The sequence below is a fragment of the Pagrus pagrus genome (assembly GCF_965226575.1).
Source record: "Pagrus pagrus genome assembly, chromosome: 20".
Taxonomy (NCBI): Eukaryota; Metazoa; Chordata; class Actinopteri; order Spariformes; family Sparidae; genus Pagrus; species Pagrus pagrus.
In genome coordinates, this window is record NC_140207.1 from 14,165,505 (window position 1) to 14,192,860 (window position 27,356).

The 27,356-nt window shown below is 44.0% G+C and overlaps 1 protein-coding gene across 3 annotated transcripts in view; it reads left to right on the forward strand.

The window, feature by feature from the left end:
• The window catches only part of sema5a (sema domain, seven thrombospondin repeats (type 1 and type 1-like), transmembrane domain (TM) and short cytoplasmic domain, (semaphorin) 5A), a 128,320-nt gene extending 103,202 nt beyond the window's left edge, over window positions 1-25,118 (forward strand). Inside the window, exons 17-23 of one of the 3 annotated variants that reach the window (XR_014621200.1) lie at window positions 12,098-12,307; window positions 14,786-14,956; window positions 15,201-15,356; window positions 17,999-18,043; window positions 19,777-19,988; window positions 22,244-22,461; window positions 23,689-23,780. Coding sequence is in view for 1 of the 3 variants with exons in the window: in XM_084340692.1 (XP_084196818.1) it covers window positions 12,098-12,307; window positions 14,786-14,956; window positions 15,201-15,356; window positions 17,999-18,043; window positions 19,777-19,988; window positions 23,689-23,808 (914 nt within the window). In the remaining 2 variants the exon portion in view is untranslated. Of the gene's footprint in view, window positions 1-12,097; window positions 12,308-14,785; window positions 14,957-15,200; window positions 15,357-17,998; window positions 18,044-19,776; window positions 19,989-22,243; window positions 22,473-23,688 lie in introns of all 3 variants that reach the window. The other 2 variants (XR_014621201.1, XM_084340692.1) reach the window with 2 other exon arrangements.
• Window positions 25,119-27,356: the final 2,238 nt, after the last annotated feature.

Consider the following 27,356-nt stretch of genomic DNA (forward strand, 5'->3'; position numbering starts at 1 on the left):
GGAAGGATCCATATTAGAGGGGAGACAGGCGGGGTGGCACCACACCACAGCAAAAAGGGCTTCAAATGCAGACGCAGTAGTTAAAGTTTGTTTATGGTGTTGCTCTTCGCCTCAGAGAGGAAAAGCAGATTTTTATTTCAGGGCTTTGGAGTTAGCGCCCAGCTAAGCTGCGGCGGCGGCGGCGGCCTCCCATCCCTTTGAGTTCATGCGTGTCTCTGGGTGGTCTGTCGCCGCACCAGTAATCACCAGGGTTAGCCCCTCATGTACGCTATCACTGGCGTTCTCTCTCTTTAGATCTCCCTCTCTTCCTCCGCATTTTCTGATTATGAGTATCCGTCTTTCCTGCTGTGCTGTCGCTGGTACAACTTGTTCTCCTCACACTTTGAAGCAGACGCTTAAATGCTCCTGAAGGGTTTTTTAAGTGAGCGCTGGCAGGCACGGAGGAAACCTGAGGACTCAAAAGCCTTAAGAGGAGTGACAGACACACATCCAAGACATTAGCGAACAAAGACTCGCGCTTTAATGGGCCTGTCTTGATTCTGATTAGTGGGAGGAAGTCACAGACTCCGTGTGTTTCATTAGAGGTTGTCAGCAGAAGCCTTGACGTCAGATTAGCTCCGGCGTTAATTATACCAATTGAAAAGCGAAGGCTGAGGGTTCAGTGCTCACTTTTGGCAAAATCTGTCAGCCCGTGTTGGGCTACAGGAGGCAGATGGTGATGTATGAGCTGAGTGGCGCAAGCTTCAAATCCCCTTCAACAATCCCTGTTGTTGTCAGGAAACAGGAACAGTGAGTAATTCTGTCAGCTCACCTTATGAAAGTGCAAAGTATGTACCAGCAGTGCTGCAGGTCACATTTAGAGACGGTTATATTAATATAATTTTAATAGACGTTCTTTATAAACTCAGTGGAAAAGATTCTGAACAGCAGCAATTAGTCATCATGTAATTGCACTTTTTATTCCTCCTATATTGGTATTTTAACCTGATAAGTAGCTAACATCACTGCAGGCAGTATGGCTGGTCTACATTGCCTCAAAGCATGGCCTTGTTAATACAACTGTGATTTTATGTGTTGAAATGTTCACTGAAAATTGCTTTTCAACATCAAACTCAAAAGATGCGGTTCATCTTTTTATCAAAAGCGCAACCGATGTACGTTTGAGGGGGATAAAAAACCTCCATGTAGAATATGAAACACTTTCCTTTTTTTCTATAAAAAACGCTGTTTGGCTCTGGTTGTAATGTACAGCTCGAGTGAAAACAAGAACTATCGGGGCGTCCGTGGCCTTGTCTGCTACTCGCCTCTTGTCCCGCTTTGATTGCTCATCTCCAGACCTCAATATGATTCACCTCTCGGAGGAGTATCAGGTCATAACTGTCGAAAAAGAGGATGGACTCCTGTGATCCACTTCTTCATTTCAACCATTATCAAACTTGCCATCCATCTGGAGAGCACTGGTGTGTCTCTTTCTGTGTGTGTGTGTGTGTGTGTGTGTGTGTGTGTGTGTGTGTGTGTGTGTGTGTGTGTGTGTGTGTAAGTAGGAAGGTGGCTTGATGTGCATTTTTGCTGGTTTTTGTTAGCAGGCGGATGTGTGCATCAGCTTGTGTGTGAGTGTGTGTGTGTGTGTGTGTGTGTGTGGACATGACATTTTTCCAATACATTCTCTTCCCACCATAGATTCATGGGGTGCCTGAGCCTCTGGGACAGTGGTTAACTTCACTTAAAGCAAGCAGCCATTGCAGACTAATGACCACCTCAGTGGTGGTGTGTATTGATGTCCAAGCACGAGGGCAAAGGATGCAGAAATCCCTCTGAGATGATGAGCACCCAGAAGGAATGGCGTGTCACACGATAAAGATTTACTGTTTGCATCAGGCGGCTAAGTTTCGAGCAGAGCTCCACACAAGCTCTTCGTTATAAACCATTAAAAAAAAACAGGTTGCTGTGCACGTGACTTGAATATTTGCATCAGTTTCTTGTATTTGTTCACTAAATTCCCAAAATAAGGGTAATGAATGGCATTACTTGCAGTATGTAAGAATTGGCAATCTTGTCAGACTCCTATTTAAAACCAGAGTAACCACTAACTGCTGCTAAGTAGAGCTGCTTTTAGCTAGTTGGCTCAGTTAGCCGTGCAGCTAGCTGTTTAGACTGGGTGCTCAGGAACCAGGGGATTGTTGTTGTTTACACCGCTAGCACAGGAGCTTTGGACCAGGAGGCTAGCTGGTTAGCGCATAGACATCACAACGTCAAAACTGCTATTTCTTCACATTCTGTTGATAATTATCCACACATCCCGCCTTTCGTAATGAGCACCTGTAAATAAAGAACAAGATACGGTGGTTCAACAAGTAGCTAGCCAACAGTTTGGAGATATTTACTTACTATCAACAGCTACCAAGTCCCGTCCTCAACTGTAGGCTTACTAGCTGAATGTAGGTGACGCTAGCGGTGGCTAACAGTCAGCTAAAATGACACGACATATGAAAAAGACAACTTTCAGTTACAAAGAGGTGCATTTTTCTTATTTTATCCGACTACCCACCTTCCCAAACCTCCAATGCTAAGCTAGGGATCCTGGCTGATGAAGATCGTGGCATAATCTGGTTGGATACAAGTTTACATGCAGATAGTCAGCTGATTTTGAAGGAAGTGGGAGAAGAGTGAGAAGAAATGTGAATAATGAACTCACGCTAAGCTTCATATATACAGTATATGTATGTATGGGTTCATTTCATATGTCTGAATGACAAACTCTTTGTCAGTGAGGTAAATTAATATGAGAAACTGTCTGCAAACAACAAAACATTCTCCTTTTACCAGACATCTTTAGCATTCAGTCTTTCATCAGAGTTTACACCCTACAGCCAGAACTGTCCTTTTTGTTTTGCCATCTGAAACCGGCGTGTGAACTTTGAAAGAATACTTTGCTGTCCGCGTCCCACTGATGTCGCTCCACAGACACTCAATAAAAAGGCCGCCCCGCCATGTTTGTCTGAGATCTTCCCCGTCTCCCTCTGCTCGGGCAGAATGTCACCGTGTTTGTAGCTTTGAGCATCAGAGCCATCAGATAAACCTGACATTTGACGATCTGGATTGTACTCAGAGACGCGGCGCTTGTTATGGACACACGCCTGGAAGTGTGGCCTGTGACGCACAGATATGGAGAATTAATCCCCCCGTCAATAGAGAGAATAAACTGTTGTTGAGATATGTTAGCGATTTTCCCAACTTCTCCCCAGCTTCTCCTTTTCCTTTTGTCTGCTTGTCTCTCATATTAAGATGTCTATCGGTCTTTATTATGAGAGATAAATGTGAATATATGATTCAACCAAGCATTTACAATGAGCTTTTATCTAACATACTGACTTGTTTCGTATCACTGATCATGGCTTAATGATAGCGATGAGTTAATTACTTAAGATCTGTCGTGATTTAAAGACCTCTCTTGTCATGTACACCCAGTCATTAGTCTTGGATCTTTTGTAGCCAATTTTTCCTTTTTATCACATTTCACATGCCTGAATGAAAAACCAAACATTTGATTTGCATAATTGCCTCCATAGACATGTTTTTTTAAACAGAAAATCCTACAGGCAGTGTGTAAAACATGGCTTTCTTTTTCCTCCCACTACACGACCCTTCCCTTCGCTCAATAATACAGTATGTCTTCACATAACACTTAATTAACCAGATTTTTAAACTCCGCCTGCAAGTAGCATATTAGTTTACTCGGTACACCAACGGCAAAAACAGGACGGCATGGAACTGAACCCGACAGCTTGGCTGAACTGAATCCATGTTTGAAGCTTTCATATAATAACGATACTTTCACTAATGTTAGGTTGAAGACCTTATTTACCTGCTGGGCCACAAACTGAAGAAAATGACAGCCTGAGTTTCCGCAAAACTGGCGGTTAGTCTGACCGGCAGTGGTGTGTCGCTGTTTGGTAGATCTGGTTTATGAGAAATGCCAAAAAAAGCAGCACATAAAGAACATGAGGTATTTGTTTCTAGGTGGTATACATAAAACAAGAACATTAAACATTTCAGTTATGGCTGAAATTGTCAGCAGGCCTGTAAAAGATTGCCACAAACATTGTCTGCAGTTGCTGGAGTTTAAACTTTCCCCGATTCCAGTAAAGAGCATCGCAGAGGTGCCAACGCTGCAAACTAAAACTCTGACATCTTGGTGCCCAGGTGCAGAAATAATACACAGAGGATGAGCTAATTGTGAGCCGGGCTTTTTTTAATGCAACCTGACAAAGCAATGCACGTGATAATGTGCTCCTTTTGGTTTGGATATAACTCCTGTTACCATCACAACTGTGCAAGATACAGCCATGAAACCTCACAGGTCTGTAGCTGAGAAGGCCACAGTAAACACGCTGTTTAATCCATGCCTTACTCTTTCGCTCTTTTCCTTTCGCTTTTAGAAACAGCCCTTGCACGCCATTTCAGCGTGCCGAGAGATCCAAAGCTTGACGGGCCTTGTATATGTACTTTCGGTTTGCCAAGCTGCGGCTGGACACTCGCTGTTAGGGTTTTGCAAACAGTTAATTAGTAGCCAGCCTGCAGAAGTCTGCATACAGCTGGAATTCACCCTCCCGCTGTTTCCAGGGTTGAAAGCATTTACCTGTCTATCATTAGTCAGCCTCCAACTACAAACTTCTCTGTTATTAGTCACTTTGTCTCTGCTGCCGTAGGGCCGGCCCGCTGCACAAATCGACAATTTAAACGATGATTTCTGTGAAGCCGTATGTCTACGAAACAGATAAGCCTGTCTGATGTAATCAATGCCTCTTCACAATATGAATGACTGAAAAGTTCAGTCGCCACTTTTATGATGCGGCGTAGTAGTATCAGGCTTAAAAAGGCTTTGAACTCAGGCATTCATCACCGCTTTTTTTCCATTTGCATCTCAGACAGAAGACAGAAGCAGACACATCGGGGGGAAAAGAAAAGCAACTGGAAAGATGAAAGGCATTTCTGTAGAAGGTTGCGAGTTTGTAATTTTGCCGGCTTGTGTCGGTGAGTGATGGCTTCATTTTTTCCCAGGGAGAAACGGTAGCGTGTCAGCAGCCTGATGTGTTTCACTTCAGCTGATCTGATATCAAGGCCAGGGCCTTCTCATGGGCGACAGATTAGTTTCTCCCGCACGGATGTCATGAGCAGACACTGAGTAGACGCAGGACAGTGCTGAGGGACATCTCTGACGGATGGCAACCATTCCAGCGTCCTTATTGTCTTTCTGTTTCTCTGTCTCGCTTTCTCTCTCTCCTTACAGTCAGCGCTCTTTTTTTAGTGTCTGCGTGTTTATCAAGAAAGAAACAGAACCGGTTGAGCTTATAAGCGAACGCACGGTCGAGGTAAATTAAGTCTGGTCCTCGAGGAGCCAGTTTCTGCTGGAAACAGGCACCTCAAGCAAAATAATACGTGCGTATGTAAATTTAAATGGCCAAATTTCTGTTATTCAGAGCTATTATTGAAAATGAAGGTTAGGACACAATGGGCTTAAGAGGACTTTTTTCTCTGAATATTTGAATTACCACACCACAATGCAAGAAAAATATTATGTTTATCAAGCTACAGAAGGTCCTTGGTGATTAGACTCCATTGCTGTGAAGCATATTTATAAAGTCCATGATTTGAGAGAAGACATGACTCCCCCAGAGTCTAGACACTGGTGATGGTGGAGGTGGACTAAAGCCAGTGGGCGGAAAATGGGAGCTCTCAGTTGGAGCGCCCAAAAAGGGAGGCAGTGGCAGGTTGTGTAATTGTAGGTCTGAAAGAGAGTCACAGACTTATAATGATGAAAAAAGCATATATCTTACTTGTCAAACTGCTGAGTTCACGAGTTCTGATGTGTGCGCTGATGTTTTCAGAAATGGTGGAGATGTTAGATTTTTGGTGGGTTTTAAGTTAAAATATTAGAATTTTTTGAGATTGTCTGTTTTATACGTCTGAAGAAAAGGTTTATATTCTTCATTCTTCAGTTCTTAATCAAAATTCAAACAAATGTAAATACACCCAAGTTAGATGAGTGGCTAGTTTTCATCGGCAGTATCCTAGAATAAAATAAAAATAACACATATACATGAAATACTTGTACAACAGTTAGAAAAACTGCTACATAGGGATAAAAAACATAAATAATACAGTTAAATGTCCTCGTCTCTGTTATGCCTTGCCTTCTAGCTTGCTAAATTGTCAGCCTCAGTGGCTTCTAGAAGCTGTTGCCAAACACCGGTGTTCTCATGACTTAACCTCTTGTATATTGATATTCAGCTATTCATGACATAAGCACGAACAAGCTCAAGAGGTCCATTTAAAGCCGGCGGTAAAGTAAGCTGCGTTCCAGACACCATCGGAGATTTCCTAGTTGAAACTTCAGACTTCCGACCTCAAAAGTGCCAAAAGTGAACACGTCTGACCGCGACAACTTGATGTCTCTTTGGCAAGTGTACTCCGAGTTGCACCCTCAGCAGTACAGACGCCATTATAAATCTTATTTTGCAGCACTTTAATACTTGTAAACATATCTAAACATTTCATTCACGGCCTTTTACAAATAAAGTAGTCTACAAATACACTCTAGCCCCTTCCCATGGGTGCTGCCATTGTTGTGTGACATCAGACAACTGATCCCTCGTGAAGCAGAAATGGTATATTTTATAGCTGTTAATACAGGATGTCTGTCCTTCTTGCCCAATAAGTCTGCTGAAAAATGTGGTATGGCTTCTTCTCATATAGCTCAGTAGCTCTTTCCAAATTGATGATGATTCTCTCTATATATGTCTCTCTCAGTCTGTCATGCCTCAGTTAAGTATGTAACCCATTGCCCTTTCCCCAGATTACTGTCAGATAGAGTTCACAACCTTACTGCAATTATCCTTGACACCAAATTTGCAGAGTACCATGGACTGCCAGTGACACGCTGCCTGTTTCACATTTGCCCCCAGCATGGCACTCACAGAGAGGCACAGACTTTGGTGAAAAAGTCAACAAATTAGCAAATCAGTGTAGGCGATGAGAAAACACACCAGCCTGTCAGGAAAAAATCAACTTTGTTGGCACAAAGCCTCTCCTAACTCAACGTGCGTGTGTGTAATTATGGCTCTGAGCTCTTGAAAAACATCACAACAGAAGGTTTTGACAGTGTACCTTCTAATCAGGTTTCAGCACTTAAGATTAACAACACGCAAGGAAAGTTTTCTGCCCTCACACCTTCTGACTTATTCATGAGCTTGTCTTCGCCTGTCTTCTCTGACACTGGTTCGCTTTCCGCTTTGGTGCTTTTTTGGTTTTGACCAATCAGGCCGGATGCTACCTCAGAGCAGAGCACTGCTGTGGGTACTTCAAATTACCAGGGAAAAAGGAAATGGCTGTTTCTTTGATGGAAGCAAGATTCCTTAACTAGAAGGAGAAAAAAAAAATCAATCCCGTTTGTACTGTTTGTTGACAATTTCAGGTTGTTGGACTTGGCCCGTTCTTTTGAAAGCACCTACAATTAAGACACTTGAAGCCCACCGCTGCAGCCAGCAGCACCAGCTGGTACTTTGTGTTACCTGTGATTGTATTGGCAAGAGGGATAAATGGAGAGAACTGGTCTCGAATTCCACCTCTTGATATTTGCTTTTTACTGCCGTGTTCCCTTAATCAAAAAACAACAAGAAGCCGGCCGTGAGAGCTTTTGTGCGAGTATATCAAGGTCGGTTTCATCAACAGCCAATTCATACTGAGGAAATGTGCACCCAGAGAAATCCATAATTTAAAAAGTTGCACATTAATCTTCGATATTTGGTTAAATCAATGACTTAAAGCACCACTGCTTTGCATATTTAAACCCATTAATGTCAGTTACATCTAAATGGGTTTTACATCAATTTTCTCAAACATACCATAAAGTATTAGGCTGATTTGCCACTTTTCAACCACTTGTTGGTTTCCTTTCATTTCCCCTCCATCACAGCAAACATTTAGTTGCCATTTTTCTTGCCCCCAACCCTCAAACATCCCGTGTCTGCTACTGGCAGGGACCATTTTAACCACTCGTCCTGTTGACGCATTCAAGCGCAAATTGTCAGTCAGAAGCCGAGGATCCTCTATCATGCGTTGACGGTCGCCCCCACGTTCGAAAAAACGCAGCCAAAGTGCCCTCTAGGGTGTCCTTCCAGTGCCCTCTCTGTGTGCTGGTGCCCCTGACCCTCAAACATCCTGAGTCTGCCACCGGCATGGACCGATTTCAACGCTCTCCGTGATGACGCGTTTGAGGGCAAATTTTCAGTCAGAAGCCGTCGATCTCCTGTCACGCGTCGTCTGGAATCAAACTCACCAGACAAACGATGAGACATTGAGGAAACAATAACATAGGTTTAGTTGTCTGTAGCACTGAAAGGTTGCGGTCCGGCAGCTCACAGAAACTTTGGATGTTGGATGTTGGCAGTGATGGAAACAGTGAACTTGAGTTTAAACCTACTGCAGATCATTTTTACAAGTATGTCTCACGCTAGGTAATGTTGTGTATTCTGTCCTTGTATCCTTATAAGCGCTGACAGAAAATGAATAAAACCACTTCAGTCCAATAAATCTAAACCTTTACTTTAACTTAGCATTTATATTTCTGTGCTATCTGTGTTTCCGTACATGTGCGCTGATCCCTCATGCGCTCAGCACAGGTTTTAATTGCGCCCTTGCAAACTTTTCATCGGCTTTTTCGCGAGGATAACCCTCTGGGGGCTTTTTGGGTCAACCATCGCTCGGCAGACCTCAGGACAGCTCCGGGAGCGCTGTCATACTGTGCCACTGTAAACCCTGGTTTTGTGATTTTATGTGGCACAACGTGTGCACAAACAGCCACACAGACTGCATGTACAGGCACACGCGGACACAGAAATGGGTTCCTCCGCGGGGGGACGTCGCTGATGTGAGTAAGAAAGGGGGGAGGGAGGAAGAGTAATGGGGAGTAAATGTGCAATTCGGAATCTAGGACAGTCGGGATGAAGCACTTTTATTTCCCCCAGTGTGGTCCGCTGTTACTCTGACGCCGATAAAACTCACACATGACAATGCATCTCTTTTTTTCCCTGTCCCTCAGATCCGTCTGTATCAAAGCGGTTGTCTCTCCTGGTTGCAGATGTCACCCTGTCACTGTCGTCGTCTCTACTTTCTTCTCTCTTCTTTCGCGTTACAGTTGCCTGTACAGTACATTAGATTGCACGCCATTGCGTGTCTGTGTGGCCTCGCTGGGTCCCCGCATGCACACATGCATCCGTCTATATTCTCTCTCGCACACACACGAGTTCATAAGTTTGGTTACAGCGTATTTTGCCTTTGAGCAGGGTGTAAGGTTGAGCAACGGGAGGGAGGAGGGAACTTTTCCCATGTCCTAGTTTCTTTGCAGCGGGGACTATTGGATGTTTCGCTGCGTCCTTCTTAGTTTTGGCTCGGCCCAGCTCGTCAGGAGAGCGAGGATTAATTCTCTCCGGCTGTGTGTGGCTCTTGAGCCGATCGATAGATCCAGTCGCTACCTATTTGAGAGGGAGGGCACCACACTGTTTGTTTTGGCGACGGGAGGGCAGCCCCTGTGAAGTAGCTTTAACAATGCGCACAGTACATCAGAGCAGGCCGAGCAAAGTGAGCAAAGTGTTTGAATAGCGGCCACCGGCGTAATTAAGTGTCCGTGTTGGCGACTGTGCGTGTGTGTGTCCAGTTTCGGCCCTTGTATACACATGTTTGCATGGGAATGATGGTATAAAGCACCCCCTTGCCTTCAGAGGAGAGCAGCAGTCCAGTCTCTCGAGCTACACGGGGCTTGATAAAGACTGCGGGTCATGGTGGCAGGCGGGACTGTCCATGCCACGGCCTGCTCAGAATCGATAAAGAGCTGGAGCCTCGACGGGCCTGTCAACGCTCACGCCAGCTTGATGCCGGGGTGAGTCGGCCCATGCACTGCCAAGGTCGGCCGTAGTTATGAAGAGGTCGAGGATTTGGGCTAGGTAAACACACTGTCCTCTCCCTGAGAATACAAAGCAGCCGCGCCACGCTAACTGTCAGTGAAAAGAGCACGCTGACAAAACAACGAGGCCAGGTTGGAGGACAGCGAGAGGGGGAGCGGGGCGGACACAAAAAGCAAGAGAAGGTTAATGGGAAAGATAGACAGAGGAAGAGAGGCAGAGAGAAAAATAGTCGAGATAGGGATCATAAAAAAAAGATAAATCAAGAGATTAGAAGGAGAGTTAGACGCAACACGAAGGTTGCTGTGACGTGGTCGAGTGATTAAGACTGAGGATCCTGATGTGCTCTTGCAGTCTGTTTCAACAACACAAAAATGCTCTCCTATAAAGGCAAAGAGCAGAATAATACAAAACACAGGATGACGTCAACCAGAAGCAGACGGAAAATGAAGTCCTCCAATGTTATCTGAAAAAGTCGATAATAACCCAGTTTGTTGAACGAGTGAATCATCCGTGAAGTGCTTGGACAGTGTCTGTAATTTCATTGGAGGTGATTATCATTCACTCAAACAGATGAGTTCACTCTTTTCATTCAGAAATGGCCAGAAGCTTTCTCTCTCCGCTCATTCTGCTCATTTCCACGGTGCTGATTAATGCGCGCGGTAATTATAGTTTAATAGAAATGACTGTTTCATATTTCATTAGGAATTCTCTGTTCGACTCATTCCAGATGAGAGTACACAGATTAGTCAGCTGATGTTGTTTGATGAGGGGCGGGTTCGCGTGTTGACACGTTCGGCTCTCGCGGAATCCGTCTTCGGAGAGTGACACGAGGCCTGCGAAGGATTAAATGATGGATTACGTTTGTGCAGCTGATTCCTGACACCATCGATGTGGTATCTATCTCACTATCTGTCTCCGCACTGGATTTATCTAATGCTCCGTTCTCTCGGGTGAATTCTCTTTCAACTCTAACTTTTTTAAACTGTGTTTGTGACTTGAGAACTTTTGGTTTTTGTAATCTGAAACCGAGTGGGAAATAAGTTTTGTCGGGAGATTTACTGATTTATTTATTTATTGATGTGTGAAACCAGGTGGGAAGAAAAGTTTGATTTTGTAATACTCGTTTTGGCAACTCATGTTCGAGCTGTGGCAGAACAATTTTTAAAAGATGAGATACGGAAATAAATTGTTTTAATTATTATTTTTGTCAGTCAGTTTTTATTACTTTTTCGTGCCAGTGCACAAAAAGAACTCGGGGTAAAACGCCTATCATGTTCAGCATCTTAATTTTAGCATATTAGCATGCTAGCATATGCTAATTCGAACTGAACACAAAGCTGAGGCTGATGGAAATGTCATACGTCTTGACAAACCGAAACTTTGACCTGATGGTGGCGCTATGCGTTGAAAGAAGTTAAAAGTTTTACAGCTCATCCCGAGGGAGACTTGAATGTCTGTACCAAATATCACAGCAATCCCAGCAATAGTTGTCAAGCAGCACTAGAAGCCTGGAGGAAAAGTAATTAAACTTCATCGTTTTGGGACCCTGAATGTGTTGGAAAGTTTAAGAAACTCCATCTATTCGTACATATTTCAGCTTGAATAAAAGTGCTAGACAGACTTTCATTGCCAGCACTAGAGCCTTGAAACCCAACACAGCTAATAAAAATGATTTTGGATCAATAAATAGGCTTTTCTTTTTCAATGTTCCAAAGATACCAGCGTAATTTCAGGTATAATTTAGTCCACAGACTGAATGCAAATGGTTTTCTACCAGTTGATTTGAAATTAAATCTGTCCATTTGCTTTACAGCACAAAATAACTTAATAACAGCATAAAAAATGAAGTGCGCACTGCTCTTTCAGCACAAACCAAGCAAAAGCTTTTAGAGATCGTGACACTTCAAAAGCTGTGGAATAAAGACGACGCGATCAGGAGCTGCTCTTGACTCTCTGCCCTCTTCTTGCTATTTAAAACAAATGCACACAGTGATGCCAGGGAGGGACGTCAAGTATCATCCACTTTCTACCAGAAGAGAGCAGCTTTTTAAGGGAAATGCCGTCTTAATGCGGAGAAGAGTAGAACATGTTTTGGCAGTAGTCAACATTTTTCATGTTGCCGACTCTCTTCCCAGGAGAAGTGCTTCGTCTCGGGAGGATCTCGGGCCACACGGTGAACGGCGGCTGGTCGTCCTGGAGTTCCTGGTCCCAGTGCAGCAGAGACTGCAGCCGGGGGATCCGCAGCCGCAAGAGGACCTGCAGTAACCCAGAGCCCAGGTACGGAGGACAGACCTGCCTGGGGCCAGCACAGGAGTATCAGGAGTGTAACATCACCCCTTGTCCAGGTAAGAAATGCACACGTAACCACAAGCTGCAAGCCAGTTTTAGTCGCACGCAGAGATAAACACATTAAAAAGACCGGGAGTCAATTACTTAGTCAGCTCTCTTTTCCACCCAGACACAGATAAATACACAGTAATCCACAACATACTCAAGCTATGTTTCCCCTTGATTAATGGATAAAGAATTACACTGACAGAATGACTTACCAAATCATCAGGAACCACAAAAGAAATCAGTTGCAGATAAGAGGTGTGACGAAGACCCCAATTTACACCAGGAATCAGAGACAATCCCCGCAGCGCTCCAGTATGTAATTACATTGCTGGGTAATTATGCTGCCAGCCATGGGAGGCCATATTCTGTTGTGAAAAGCCTTGAGACAATGCATTTTCAACACTCCTCAAAGCGGAAGACAGCGAGAGGAAGCTTTCTAATTAAAAGAATGCTCCGTCTGACAGGGGAAGTAAGCTGTCTAAATGGAAATCCAGTGCTTAGTTTGGCATAAAGCACACCTGGTATCCAGCATGGGCGCCGAGCAGACAAGCAGACGCGTTCTCTCAGATGATTATTAATCAAGCCCCCTGGAGTAGGGCTTAGGTATCCCACTAAAAAAACCTGGATCGGCGCGTCATCTTCGGCAGGCGCAATCTGTCTTCACGGCCGCTGCCACGCTGCAAGCGAGCGGAGGAGCGCAGGAGAGCGGACGGCCACCGATACTATTTTTACAGCCTGTTAATTCATTCAGTGAAAGTGGCCGCTGTTCAGCTCCCAACAGCTTGAACGCAGTCGCTAATAGAGTGAGCTGTTATCAGCTGCGAGCTCAGATGAAGACTTTGGATGGATCTAAGAGCATTAGATTTGTTTTGCCTGCCTGAGTGGTTGCCAAAAGTGTTCCCCCAGAGTAAAGCGTCGAGTGATGTACTTTGATTTTTTTCCCCGCGCCGCATCGCTATGCTAATACATGTGGTACACCTATTCTGTTGACTGTAATAATACCGTAGCTACAATATGTTGACGAACAACTCCACACTCCTGTCCCCCAAAGGAACTGACTTAACCCAGCCTGAGTAGCAATGAATACTAATGCACACTCAATTAGCACCCCTCTGGAAGTGAGATATTATTTTGAGGCAGGCAGACCGCGCCGCTAGACCCATTGTAATCCTCCTATGGCTAATCCAGTGCTTTTTAAATGAGCACTGTGAAGGAGAGGGAGAGAAAAGGTGCCATGCCTAACATCCATCTGGTTCAGAGACGAATGAATCCGTGTTTTTCTTGCGTCTGCACCCGGGATGAGACGATCCGTCATCGGGGGCCGGGAATCGACTTGGGTGTCACTTTGTGATAGAGAAATTACACTGAGATGACAAAAAGCATCGGCAACTTCAATTACCTGCACTTTGCTGCCAGCCATCAGCAGGTCTTTAAAAGCAATTCTCTAGTGGTTCTGAAAAGGGAATCTCTCTCTGTCACAATGAAGTAAGGTTTTATCCAGATGATTGACCAGGAGGATATTTACTTCTGCTGTGATTCATGGCCAAACAATGCCCCGTTTTTACTGCTCCTTAGTCTCCCCTCTTTTCATTTCTCGCACATCTCACTCATCTGTTTACATCTTCTTCGTGTGCTGATACAGTCATGAATTTCCATGTGTTTTTTAATCGACTGCTGTTTGCCACTTGGCACCACATGAAGGGAGGAACAACAACAGCGGATTGCGATGCTTCATTTATCTTTATTAATCAGAGGAGAGATTGTTGAGCACGGGAGGGGGGTCAGGCGTCGCTGTAACAGCTGGGTGAAGAACACTTCCTGTCACTTCAAAACGCTCTGGCACGCATATTCAAATTGCTTCATATTTTGCGCGTCACGCATCGCTGTTTGAAATGGCTCGGAATGACTTCCAGTCGCTTGATGTTCAGAGGAAATTGTCTTTGGAAATGACCTGGAACCTCGATCGTAGAAAACATGAGAGAAGATGAATATTTTACTCGAAAACAAGAATCTTAGAGTTAAAAAAAGGCTTCATCGTAATTAATCATATGGTTTTTCATATCAACCGAAAATCAAAAGTACATATTTTTCTTGCTATTAATCCATCTAGATTGTTTTGGTGTGAGTTGCCGAGCGTGGAGATGTCGGCTGTAGAGATGTCTGCCTTCTCTCAAATATAATGAACGTACAAGCCACTCGCCTTGTGTGCCCAAAGCGCCAAAATACGTCTGATAAACTCACCACTCACTCTGCAGAAGACAGCCTACATCTACACAAGGGCAAGAGGCTAGCTAACTAAGCTAACTAAAAGTTTTGCAGAAGGCAGACATCTCTATGTTCGATATCTCCAAAACTCTGCAACTGACACCAAAACAATCGAGATGGATATATAGCACTACAGATAAGAGGAAAATATGCATTTTTGATTGTCGGGTTGAACTGTTCCTTTAACTTATAAAAATATGACCCTGCTATCCCCGTTTTAGTGGACGGCAGCTGGTCGTGCTGGTCTTCATGGTCCAAGTGCTCCGTGACGTGTGGAGGGGGACACTACATGAGGACGCGAACCTGCAGCAACCCCCCGCCCGCTTACGGAGGGGACATCTGCCTGGGCCTGCACACCGAGGAGGCACTGTGCAACACACAATCCTGTCCAGGTATACACACACACACACACACACACCGAACCACACACTCACACCTCAGTGATAAGCAGCTTAGGGCTCTGCCTCGGCCACCAATCCATCACAGGTTCATTGCTTATTTTCTTTAGTCTCTCGGGGGGCACTCATGCATGACTAATGTGCAACTGAGGGCACACGCACACACAACTCAAACAGGCACACACATATGGACACACACTGGACAGGCAATGAGATGTGCTGTCAACGCCGTTTCTAGAGAGCTGGTCCAGCTGGTCGGAGTGGTCCCACTGCGACTCCAACGGGGCCCAGATGCGTGTGCGTCACTGCGACGTCCTGTTTCCCACTGGAAACCAGTGCTCGGGGAACAACAGCGAGACCAGACCGTGCTCTCCTGACTCCAATTTTATACCAGGTGATCTCACACACACACACACACACACACACATACACTGACACACTCGCCTCTTCTCTTCAGGAAAGTCTGAGGCACTCTTGCATGACTAAACACACAACTTTGAGCACACACACTCATTCTGCGCCACCTGCCACCATATGCCCACAGCGGTAATTCAGTTCATTTCCAAGAATCCTGCGATAATGAAATACGTTATTGATCCCTCTAAGGAACTCATAGCAGGTCAGAGGTCAGGTTCAGCGTCAGGGCAGCACTTTTGGGGATGGTTTGGATTAGCGTCTAGCTGAAGGACTCCTGAGTGCGGTAGGTGATTACACGGGGGCGTGAACCCCGGTTGCTACACTTAAGGGCTGTCTCCCTACTCATTCCAACAAACCCGCTGCTATATTAGTTTCATTATGAGCCTAGGAGTCTTGTCAGGCCATGCAAAAAGCACTTACAGCAGCAGTTTTACTTTTTTTTTTTTTTTTTTTCAAATGCTGGAAGGAAAGAGAGAAATGGCTCCTGTGTGCTGTTTTCTATACCTGGTCATATAAGCATTTTTATTCGTACTTTACTGTCTGGTGTCCATGTTTATGTGATCCTTTGCCCTCTAATAATGCAACCTTTTTCTTAATGTAGCTCTAATGGCAGCATTAAGTAAATAGTGTGTGGGAGCCTTACCGTTGTTTATTAACGACGCAAGTGCAACAACTTCTTAAATGTCAAGTCAATTTAATTAACTACATCGAGGGTAGACTACTTACATACTGTCGGCTTTTATTTTTAGAAATCTGGTAAGATAAGATCGACTTTACCATTTCAAGCACATCCACAGTCTACTAATGATAATAGTTGCACATTTACCACCTCAAAATGTTAAAACAAAGGCTCCTTGATTTCAGATGTAGTCAAAATGACAACTGTCGCAAGGCTGCAGCTTGCAAGCTAATTAGGCTAATGTTAGCTTGATGAGCTGTTTGACTTTTTAATGTTGCGAGCACACTCGTTTTAAAATGAGAACCTAGCGAAGGGCTCTTAAATATGCACTTGATGTCTTCACATCAGGATAATACTAAAAACCTGAGGCTATAAAGCTGCACATCCCAGGCAAAAAGTTAGTAATAGTAATGCTCAATGGTGAAACAATTGCTCTTTTATTGCAGTGTAGAGCCACTTAGTGCCAGTAGCCTATTGTTAGTGTGATAAGAAGACATGTAAGATCAGACTGTTGTGTGTTTGGCTAACATAACATTAAAAGAGCAGCTGCTAACACTGCCGTAAACTCTGCTAGCCTCCGGGATTGATAAGTTATAGAGTAGAGATGCTAATTATGAATGGTTTGATTTTAAAGTAACCCCACAAACTAAGCTAGTTGGTTAATGATGTGCTCCCTGGCCTCGGTAGTGACAATTCGTTACGACTGTAGGTAAAGTAGAAAGCTAATTAGCCCGACATGCTAACAGTACAGCTTGCGTTGGCACGCTGGTGCCCCTTCTGTTTTCTACTGCCCCTGCCCCTCAAACATCCTGACTCCACCACTGGCTCATTGTCGGCTACCTTTCTGTTATGCTGCAGGGTAAAAAGAAAAACCATACAGACGACTGACACGCTCTTTACTAGAGACCTTCAATCAGCGATAACTAATAAGATCCCCACGTATTGCCTTTTTCAAAACGGGCATTAGCTGCTTGTTTGATGATGATGGGAGCGACACCCTGATACAGAGATACGATTGATCTTCTGCATGTAAAACACATCTTTATGACCTGTGGGGCACACAAAAAGCCATCTTTTTGATCTAACTGTTTGATCTCTTCTTTAATATATTAAAAATCTTGGAGGAAAGGGCTGAAATAACAATCTGGACCCTCCAAAGTCATTCTCAATCCGTCTCACCACAGTCTCATTGGTTAAACGTGCTAAGCTAACAGCTGGTTAACTCGTCCTAACAACATTAAAGTTTAGAAAGTTCCCCTTAAACCTACATAAACAGCGTATAGAACCACATAACCCGCACCGACCATTCGTATTGATATCTGCTTAGACAGGCATCACCCTATTGACAGCTAGTAATGCGAGACACTCTACAGCATTGATCTCGACTACACAGGGATCATTAAAACTCCTCCGTGCAAACAGGGGATGCTGTGTGTTATTCACATTGTGTCGCCGCAGCTCTACACGTTTGGATAAAGTTATATATTCATGAGTTGAGTCTCAAACTTCAAGAGTCGTTAATTATCAGACAGAACAAACATTTGATTGAAACACAAATGTGTAACCTATTCGGTATTAATTAGCAGGGATATAATAGTCATGAAAACTTATCACAGGGCTTTATAAAATCACCCATTTGCCTTCATACCTTATCATCCATCCCCTTTAATGGGAAAGGTAGTCCATTAAGGTTCATTAGCAGCGTCTTGTACTTCATTTCCTTTAATGAGAGCTGATACTTTTCATAAACCACTCCAGGTGCCACAGCCGTGATTAGCTCGCAGAGTTTTTTACGATGATCTGTTCCATATTGAGCACGGCTTTTCATCTCCACTCTCACCTTCAAGGGTACGATTTGTCATGCTAACAGGGACGTGTTCGCGCGTGTGGTTCCTGGCCCTAATTCTGCTGCCTTTTGCTGTTTTCTTTTCCTTTGTCAGAAGTCTCGATTGCACGCTCCAGCCAGGAGGAGAGGCGCTGTGGAGGTAAATTTTTCGTGTGTGTGTGTGTGAGAAAGAGAGAGAGAGTGTGTGTATGTGTGTCGGGGAGCGATGTGAGGATAACACCTGGCGTTGCACATGTACAGCATCTTTAGCAATGAGACAGCTTTCTAATCCTGCTTAACGGCATATAAATCCAGCTGGAAACGTCCCCGAGATGCATTCAAGAAAAATGACGATCTGATTATATCTGGAGGTAGTCAAAGATAGACTGTGTGAAATTTGTTGGGGTTTTTTTTATACTGCACAGCACTTCTCAAGCCCTAAATATCACGTCGTTCTCAGAATAGTAGCGTAAACTCGAGGCAGCACAGCAGACGCCACAGACTACATTGTAAAAAATCGTAGTTCTGGAAAACCTTCAACCACGTTTAATGACCAGAACGCTGCAGTTTCCACTGTTACAGTTGGAGTTTGGACAAATCAATAAAGTCACTTTTAACAGTGTCATCTTACTGCCAAGACAGACAGACAGACAGACAGAGACCTTGCACATGGATTCTGATCAGTTATTTATAATGTTTAATGCAAAAATTTGTCGTCAAGCAGCGAAGATGAGCTTGTGGTCCTCTCACTTCTTGAAACAATAAAAATAAAATACTGCGTCCATCCCCTCCTGAGAACAAGTGAAGAGCAGGAGCAGAGAGAGTTTCACCTGCTGATGAAGGAGCTGCGAAATGATCCAGATCGCTTCCAGTTGTATTTTTATGATGTCAGGACACACACACACACTGCACACACATCACATTACATCGTTAGTATCCAAATTATGCCATCAGAAACGTGCTAGTTTCACCTGGAGCCACAGATATCGGTCAAGCTCATGGTCAGAATGTTTTATCATACTACGGTGGCTCTGAGCAGCCAAATAACCCTCTAAACAACTTTGACGGGCGCAAAACATTTAGAAAATCAAAAGTGATTGCAAAACAAAAAGTGTGAGCATGATTGGCACAACATGGGCTTAAATTTCTTTTTAAAAAACGACTTGGTGTGCAAAGGCCCTTCACTTTGCTGATTGCATTCTGCATCGGAGCTAAATTAGTGCATTTTTAAATTAATATATTTTATCTGCAATCAGGTGAAAATGAAATACTGATTCAGAAGAAGGCAGAACATAAGATCCAATAATCAGTCGACCCATAGTGTATATACACGCTTTTACTTATGTATATTTATGTACATTTTACAACACCTGGGATTGTGCATTAATAATACTGATACCAGTGCAGCTATTACTGTGTTTGACTGTTAAATACATGATACAGCAGCGTTTAAAAATACAGTAAATAGCATTTTTTTTCATTCTTTTATTTCTTTTCTTACTTTTCAGTCTCACAGTCGGAGGCCACACAGTAAAGTGGCATCTATTGCAGGAAAAAGAAGTAGACAGCTGGACAAATTGTTACCGTAATTACAGCTAATGTGTACAAGATGTAGTTTAAAGTGGCACGTTTAATGCCAGATGAAAACAGGGCGCGCTGTATGTGTTACACAGCACGTGCACGTCTTTCATCTGTGATATACGGTAGGTCCCGACAGCACAGAGTAAGAATAGAGCAAACTGAAGACAAGGTGGATAAAAATTCTTCAACAGTCCCGGAGCGTCTTCTTTATTGCAGAGCACTCCATTATTACCATATGAATTGCAGCTTAAATTACCACTTCCACGCGTGCGAACTGACGGAGAATTACCCCTTCTCCCTTTCTTCTTCCAGACTTCAACCTCTTCCACATGATCGCCGTGGGGCTCAGCAGCTCCATCCTCGGCTGTCTGGTCACCCTGCTCGTGTACTCGTACTGCCAGCGCTACCAGCAGCAGTCGCACGACGCCACCGTCATCCACCCCATTTCAGCCGCCCCGCTCAACACCAGCATCACCAACCACATCAACAAGCTGGACAAGTACGACTCGGTGGAAGCCATCAAGGTCTGTGGGCAGGTTTGCGCCGGTGGGGGGGGTTCACTGCGGGTCAGGATGTGTAGAGCAGCACTTTGTAACGTGTCCTTACTGTTTGACTTAATCTATGGATGTCACACTTTGAGTCGGTGCCCCCTTCTTCCTCCAGTGTCGGTGGTGATTAAACACACCTCTTACTGCATGACTCTCACTGTCACGCCACCTCCTGTCGTGCACTGACGCTCTCCAGTCGTGTAACAGATAGGCAGTTGTGCGTACACCCTCTTCTCCGTGTGCTCCTCCGCTGTGTGTCTCAGTGTGTGACTTTGTTCTGTGTCAGTGGTCATACACTGCTTTCTCATAACATACTAATGCAATTACAGTACTTATCGGCGCGTGGGTAGGTAATCAGCGAAGGCGCTCAGCATCTGCACTTTTCCCTGCTTAGACAGGTTCTTTGTGTCATTATTGCATCCTAAATTGCAGACAGTCGGATGTAGCAGAGCCTGTGACAGAGATCCAGCTACTCAAACAGCCTCTTATCCGCTCATACATCAGGCCTTTAATGCCAGACTGAGCTGGTGATTAATGCTTGTCCACAGCTACTTCAAGCTCCAGCTGGGCTTTTTTCAAGGATTCCCAGTGCTCTGTGTTAAAGGGTGTTTCAACCACTTTAACACACTGTGTGTTTTTTTGAGCCCCACAAAGGAGCTTCAGAAGCGATGAATCTGGTATCATGAGATTATACCAATAAAAGAATTAGCCTCAAAATATTCTTTACGAATTACATTTGTAAGATAGTCTGTCACCAGCAGGCCACTTAAAAGCTCTGGCAACAACTTGTCTTCCTGTTGCAGCTACTGGGATATATGCAGCCACGCTACACGGCATGAATCATTGTTAAAAGGAAGCTTAGCTTGATTTAATTGCCAACTTACTGCTACTACGCCTGTCGAGCTCTCTATTCTCACACTGCAGATATGCAGCTCTTAATAATCATAAAAGTGAGAGATAAGGAATTTTAAATTTGTAGTTACTTTTGAAACGATGGGTCCTTGAATTCAAACAGACAAGAACTGACTTCTTTTTCAGATATTAGCCTGCTAGCTGTAACTACTGTAGCTTGTTAGCTTGTTAAGCTAACGCTAGCTTCACGTAAGGATAAAAAAAAAAAGAAATTAAGCTTTTGGGTATTATGTTTGTCGGATGTAACGTAAGCAGGACTTGCTGGTGTGTAAGCTAATCACAACAGAGCTGCTAATGTTAGCCTAAACTCTGATAGCATAGGAAAATACGCAGTGGAGGTAGTTGTAAACTGCTTTTTGAATGTAATCTATTACCCAACACGCTAATGTAGTCAGGTAATGATGTAGCTTTGGAGGTAACTCTCAGTTAATGTTTTAGGTGGTAAGCTAATAGCCGAATTTGCTAACATTTGCAGTTTATGTTAAAGCAGACGAACAGTTTTTTTACTGTGAAGGCGCTCGAACGTAATCTATTATCCGATAAGCTAATGTAGGCTAGTTAATTAATGATGCGCTAACTTGATTTTACTTTGCTATATTGATAAATCATCTTTTTTTTGGTTTATGTTTGATATCCTCAGTTCTCTCAGAGAAACTCTTCAGTGTCAGATACATATTATAAACTTAGTGAAATCATGGATCTCTGTTTTGCAAAACTGCTTCACACGTATGAAAGTGTTTTGTGGCACAGAGAGAACAGATCCTCTGGCTCGGAGCAAGCGTCCCCCCCCCGAATGTAATTTCATTGTGGAATAAAGGTGTGAGGAGCGTTCATCTGTCATGCAATTAGAGTCAGGAGCATAGAGCGTAATTCAGTTAGTTCTGTTGCAAATAGCGCTGGCTATGAATATAGACAGTCGATGTGAAAGTACAAAAGGAGCTGCATGACGAATGAACAGTGTCTAATTTTTTTCTAAAGCAGAGTCTGCCTCCGACCGTCACTCGCTGAGCCTAAACAGTTTGGGTGCTGCAGTGAATTTTAAACCATTAAGTGTGCAGAAACATAATATGCCTCCTTCTGAGCGTTTATAGGCAGGATTGATGAACACCTGACGCCATGCTTTAGAGTTTTTGGCTCAAATCCTGATGATCCTAGTCACAATGTATCGTAGATGCTGGTGTCTCTGGTGTCTCCAGACACTGACGTCACCACTGATCTGTAGTTTTATGTACAGTTGATCATATTTCCAGGCTTGACACAGAGCGTGGCTTTAGGGTTTCTTTGAGGATGACTCTTGCCCATTCCTCTCCTCCCTGCAGCCAGATGTGTCGGTACTCTTGCCCTTGGACGACCCCGCCATGCACCAGCCTCTCTCTGCTAACATGGGGGTGTCCATGCGCGGCCTGGAGATTTTCTACTAACCACTGACCTCTGCAACGTCCCGCCTCTTGACTCCCCCAACAGCTCTTTCACCCCAACCACTACTACTTCCTCTTCCCCACCGTGCCCCGCCCTTCCACTTCCTGTGGCACTTCCTGTGTGTGGCAGGTTGGAGTACAGACTCTAGTTTCTCTTTCACTGCTCAGACCCCCTTCATCCCTCCATCACGACCCCCCGCCACCCCACTTCTCCCGCCCGGCTTGTGAGAAGGCAGTGTATCCCTGCTTTTTTTGTTTTCCTCTTTCGACAAGTGCCTCCATCTGCATGTTTTTTTTCTCCATGTTTGTCTTGTTTTGTCCTCTATTTTGACTTAATTGTTTTGATTTGACGGGTGGCGGAAGACAATTTCACTGCGATGCTGTTTCATTATGCTCCTCTGTTACCTCTCTATCACTAATGCCACTTCATAGTTTAGGCAAATTTTGTTTACTGCGCCAAAAAAACTCAAATGTAATCATTCTCCAGCCAATTAAGCAGGTTTGAGGCGAGGAGACAAAATAGATAACGCTAACAAGCACCGCAGCACAGCTGTTTAAAAGCAGCCATGGGGCCACCTGCAGAGACACATAACCGTCTCCGGGGCTGCGGGAGTGCTGATTACAATCCCTCTGTGTGCAAATCACATAATGGGAAACAGGCAAAATATATGAGTTTTTTGTCCGGCACACTCGTTCCCTATCGGTGTCAGTCTGAAACATCCATCAGCCGCAAACGCAGCATCATCAAGTGTTCAATTACGCTGCCCCAAGGGACTCCCAGCACACACTCTCAGTGTACAACAGACTGGATATGAACACATCCATTTGCCAAATTGCTGATGTTGTATTGAGCACCGCATCAGAAGCTCATTCCATGTTTACCGTGTCACGCAGGCACAGAGAAGATGCCCTCATGGCTCTTCCTTATTGTTTAACGGAGAAGAGGCCCTCCTTTGATGGATTTTTATGGTGCAGATTGTCCTAGAGGGCCGACAATCCGAGGGCCATAAAAACTGCTGATGCTGGGTATTAGGGATGACAGAGGTGGACATACGGACGCGCATTGAAAAAGTTTAGCCCTGTGGTGGCTTATCATTTTCCCAGCCTGTTTGCAAATGCTTTGACCTTGCTCTGTGAAATGTATGTTTCATTCACTGAGCGGCCTCCCCATTGATTTGTGTTGCTCCCCCTTTTTTTTTCTGTTTTGGGCTAGATGGATTTGCTTTTTACCTCGCCATCTGGGCTGAATAATCACTTGATCCATGTGTCGCAAACAAGTCCGTACTGACTCCTCTCCCTTTTCTCCTCTCCATCTATTCTTTTTTTTTTTTTTTTTTATCCCCCAGGCCTTCAACAAAAACAATCTGATCCTGGAGGAAAGAAATAAGTACTTCAACCCACAGCTTGCCGGGAAGACATATACCAACGCATACTTCACCGACCTCAACACCTACGATGACTATTAACCCTCGATTCGGCAGTTCAGACTCCATACCACTGAGAGGACGCCAACCCTTTCATCCATTTTTTTGACTGTATTCTTTTCTGTGTGCTTTGTATTGAGATTCGTGACACCATGCGTGGGATTGTCCCACTCTGAGACTCTATGGCAGCTGGTATGTAACGTAAAAACAGACACGCAGTGTTGCCAACAGAGGGAAACGCCCACATTCTCTCAGGTGCCTTGGGGTACGCTCGGAAAGCTCATATTTTTGACTCTCGCTGAGAAACGGACAACTGGATTTCCCAACGTGGACAAAAGGGGAAAAATTAAGAACTCAATGAAACTGTGGGAAAAATGTGATCCCTTTTAACTTTCCTGTGACGCCTCTAAAAAAAAAGAAAAAAAGACCTGTATTTGTAATGATGGGAAATAACCACAAAAACTGCTTTGCATGACTTCATCTGACGTGTTTTCTCTGTTTCGTTTTGCATGGTTGGTCGCATTCCAGGGTTTGGGGACTCGAAGCGTTTTCGCTGGTCTCTGGTTCGGGACTGGTTGTGGAAGTCATAAAAGCAAAGACTGTGGTGATGCCTGGTGGCTTTTTACTATTTACTGCTGCAGCAACCTCCAGATGGATCAATATCAATCCACCCCAACCCCCCCAGTCCTCGAATCAGGATGTAGATATTTGAAGTCTGTGGTCGAGTTTGTCCATTTCTTTGTTTTTTCTTCCTGTTACAGGCTCTAGCAGCTCGCAGTGATTGAACTTACAGTTTTGTTTTTTTATCATTTGCTTTTAAAGGTAAATATGTTTTGTACAGGAAGTTAAGTTTGAAGCCTATGTCTGTAGTTTTCTAAATACATTTATTCAATGTATCAAGTGTTAAAATAAAACATTTCCTTTTGAAAAGAAGTTTATGTGCATTCTGAAAATTGGGAGATTTCACATCAGCCCGCATCAAGTTCAGTCTTTGTCACCGTACTTTTTATATTTTTTGTAAAAAAAAAAAATAATAATAATGTTTTTGAATTTTGATAGTGTTCGCTTTTCCTTTGGCTTCTGAGTTCGATATGTGTTTGTGAGAGCAGGATGTTAACGGCATTTACTGTACAGACGGAGCGCAGCGAAGGTTATTCTCCTGAACCCCGAGCTGGAGTGCTACTCATATACTATAAGATGAAATCCATTCATCAAGTTGAGATATTTCTGTTCAGAGTGTATAACCAAATATTAGGTTATTCAATGGCTCAGTTGCAACTAACTCTTTTTACATGTTTGCTTGTGTTACTGTGCATAAATTAAAAACTGCTTCGTACACAACAGACTTGTCAGAGTGTGAGTTCTGGATGCGTATTTTCCTCATTTGTGAATCTTTGATCTCCCGCAGTTTCATTCCCTCTGCTTTACGACACAAAGACGGCTTCAGCTGGAAGTGAAGGCAGTGATATAAAGCACTCAGTTACAAGTGAGAGACGCTTCTGCCCGCTGTGGTTTGCTCTGACAACTTCAGAGACTTTGATATTCCTCCGGCAAAACACTGTAAAACCACAGCACTGTAAGCGCCCAGCAGCACTTCATAAATCACTCAAAATCAGAGTGGAAGTCCCTCCACCTGTTTTTTTTTTTAAAGGGAGTCTTCAGCTGGGCCCTGCAGTGACAAATGGCATCGGCAGCAGTGGAAGGATACCTGAAGGATACAAATCGCGTGCGGCAGCAGGGTAAAGGTGGAGGGAGGGGGACGCGCTGTCTGAGGTCCAAACTCTAATCTGTATGATGGGGTGTAACACCAGCGACGCGCTGTTCTCCATCAACCTTCAACCTGACGTCCCATCTGTGTGCAGAGGGTAATGGAGGGGGTGTTATTAATCACCCCACTGTTTGGTCGGTTGAATGGAGGGGAGGTGGGAGGGTGCTGAGGCAGCCCAATGTACAGCCCAGCGCTGTTTGCGCCAGAGAATCAATCTCTCTACCTTGAGTTCACTCGTACTACCAATGCAGCAGTCACGCAGATGGTTGTGTATGCACATATAGGGAGTGGAGGTCAGTGGGTGTATGTGCCGGTGTGTAGGCACATGTAAGTGTGGGAAAGTGGTGTGAGATGCTGAAAAAGGGAGCATTTCTCTCTCAATATGCAGTTTCAGACTATGTGCATGTTGTATAAAACAGCCATTTGTTCCACATTGACCTCACCAAATGTTGATTGATGAATCATTAGTGGATGCACACATAATGTACGTTTCCTCCGGACACACACCTACAACCAACAGGGTGAGAAGCTTTCCTCAGCACTTTTCCTCATTCCGCGTATTCGCGAGCAACATGAGCTATGCAGTTCGCAGACACATGTGACATTCCACTTTGACAGCAGCGCCGAGGACAATGAATGACTTTCCCAAAGTGGCATTCAGGGACCGCTAAAGGTCACAGCTAAAGGTCGCAATAGCGGGGCTTGAGCTTGTCAGAGAAACGGACTGTGTGAGTGCTTGCATGGGTATGAAGAAGTCAAAGTGAGATGTGACTCGCAGGATGAGACGGACTCCAATCTGCGTCCTGTTTTACGTAGGTTTAACCGAAATGGCGACAACCACTTTGGTACAAACTGAAATAGGATTCCTATTCCCCAGAGGATGAATCCTACGGACACCACCAACAGGTCAATGTTTTCACTTAGCCAGTGAAATATCTTAACATTTAATGGATGAATTGGCACAAAATTAAGTAAAGACATTCATGGTTCCCAGATGATATACCCTGCTTTATAGTAATAGTGTGATACTCTAATGATGCCTGTAGCACCACCATGAGGTTGACATGAGTTGTAAGTAGTGAAATACATCAACAACTACTGGATGTATTGCCTCTGGGGAAGGGATGCAGAATTAGCCATCTTCATCCAGCGCTCATGAATTCTAGTTTCCAATTTGTCCAATAGACATTCCCATCAGCTGTACGTTAGCATGATGACTAAACTGAGATGGTGAAAATGGTAAACACCATACCAGTGTGTTAGCATTGTCATTGTGAGCATGTTATCATACTCACTTTAGCATTTAGCTCAGCATTAGCCACAAAGCTGCAAGCATGGCCGTAAAGACTTACTTCTTTACTAAAGTTGGCAGCGTTCTTTTTCAGTCTCATAAAAGATTGTGAGTTAAAGCAGCCAAATGTAACTTCCTGGAGAAAGATAGTTGATTGTTGAGTGTCATCCCTCCAATAGTGACACTCTGGGTCCGACTGGAGCCGCAATCCCAAAGCACTTTAACAATGAGACTCAACAATCAAATCTCTTTCTCCAGGAGGTTACATTTTGTTGCCCTAAATGGGCACGACTGTATATTTTCACCTGTTGGTCGGTATTTCAACTTCAATTTACATTAATGTCAGTTGTCATGGAAAGATTTTGATCATGGATCTGCCAAAACAAGTAAACTGACAATACAGAAGGGTAAAAAATGTAAATGTATTTGAAAAGGTCAGCTGTTTAATTAGTATTACATCAATGACCTGAAGTGTATGAATACAACATCTCATTATCCTAGATAAGCTCATGATCCCAATTTTGAAGAGTT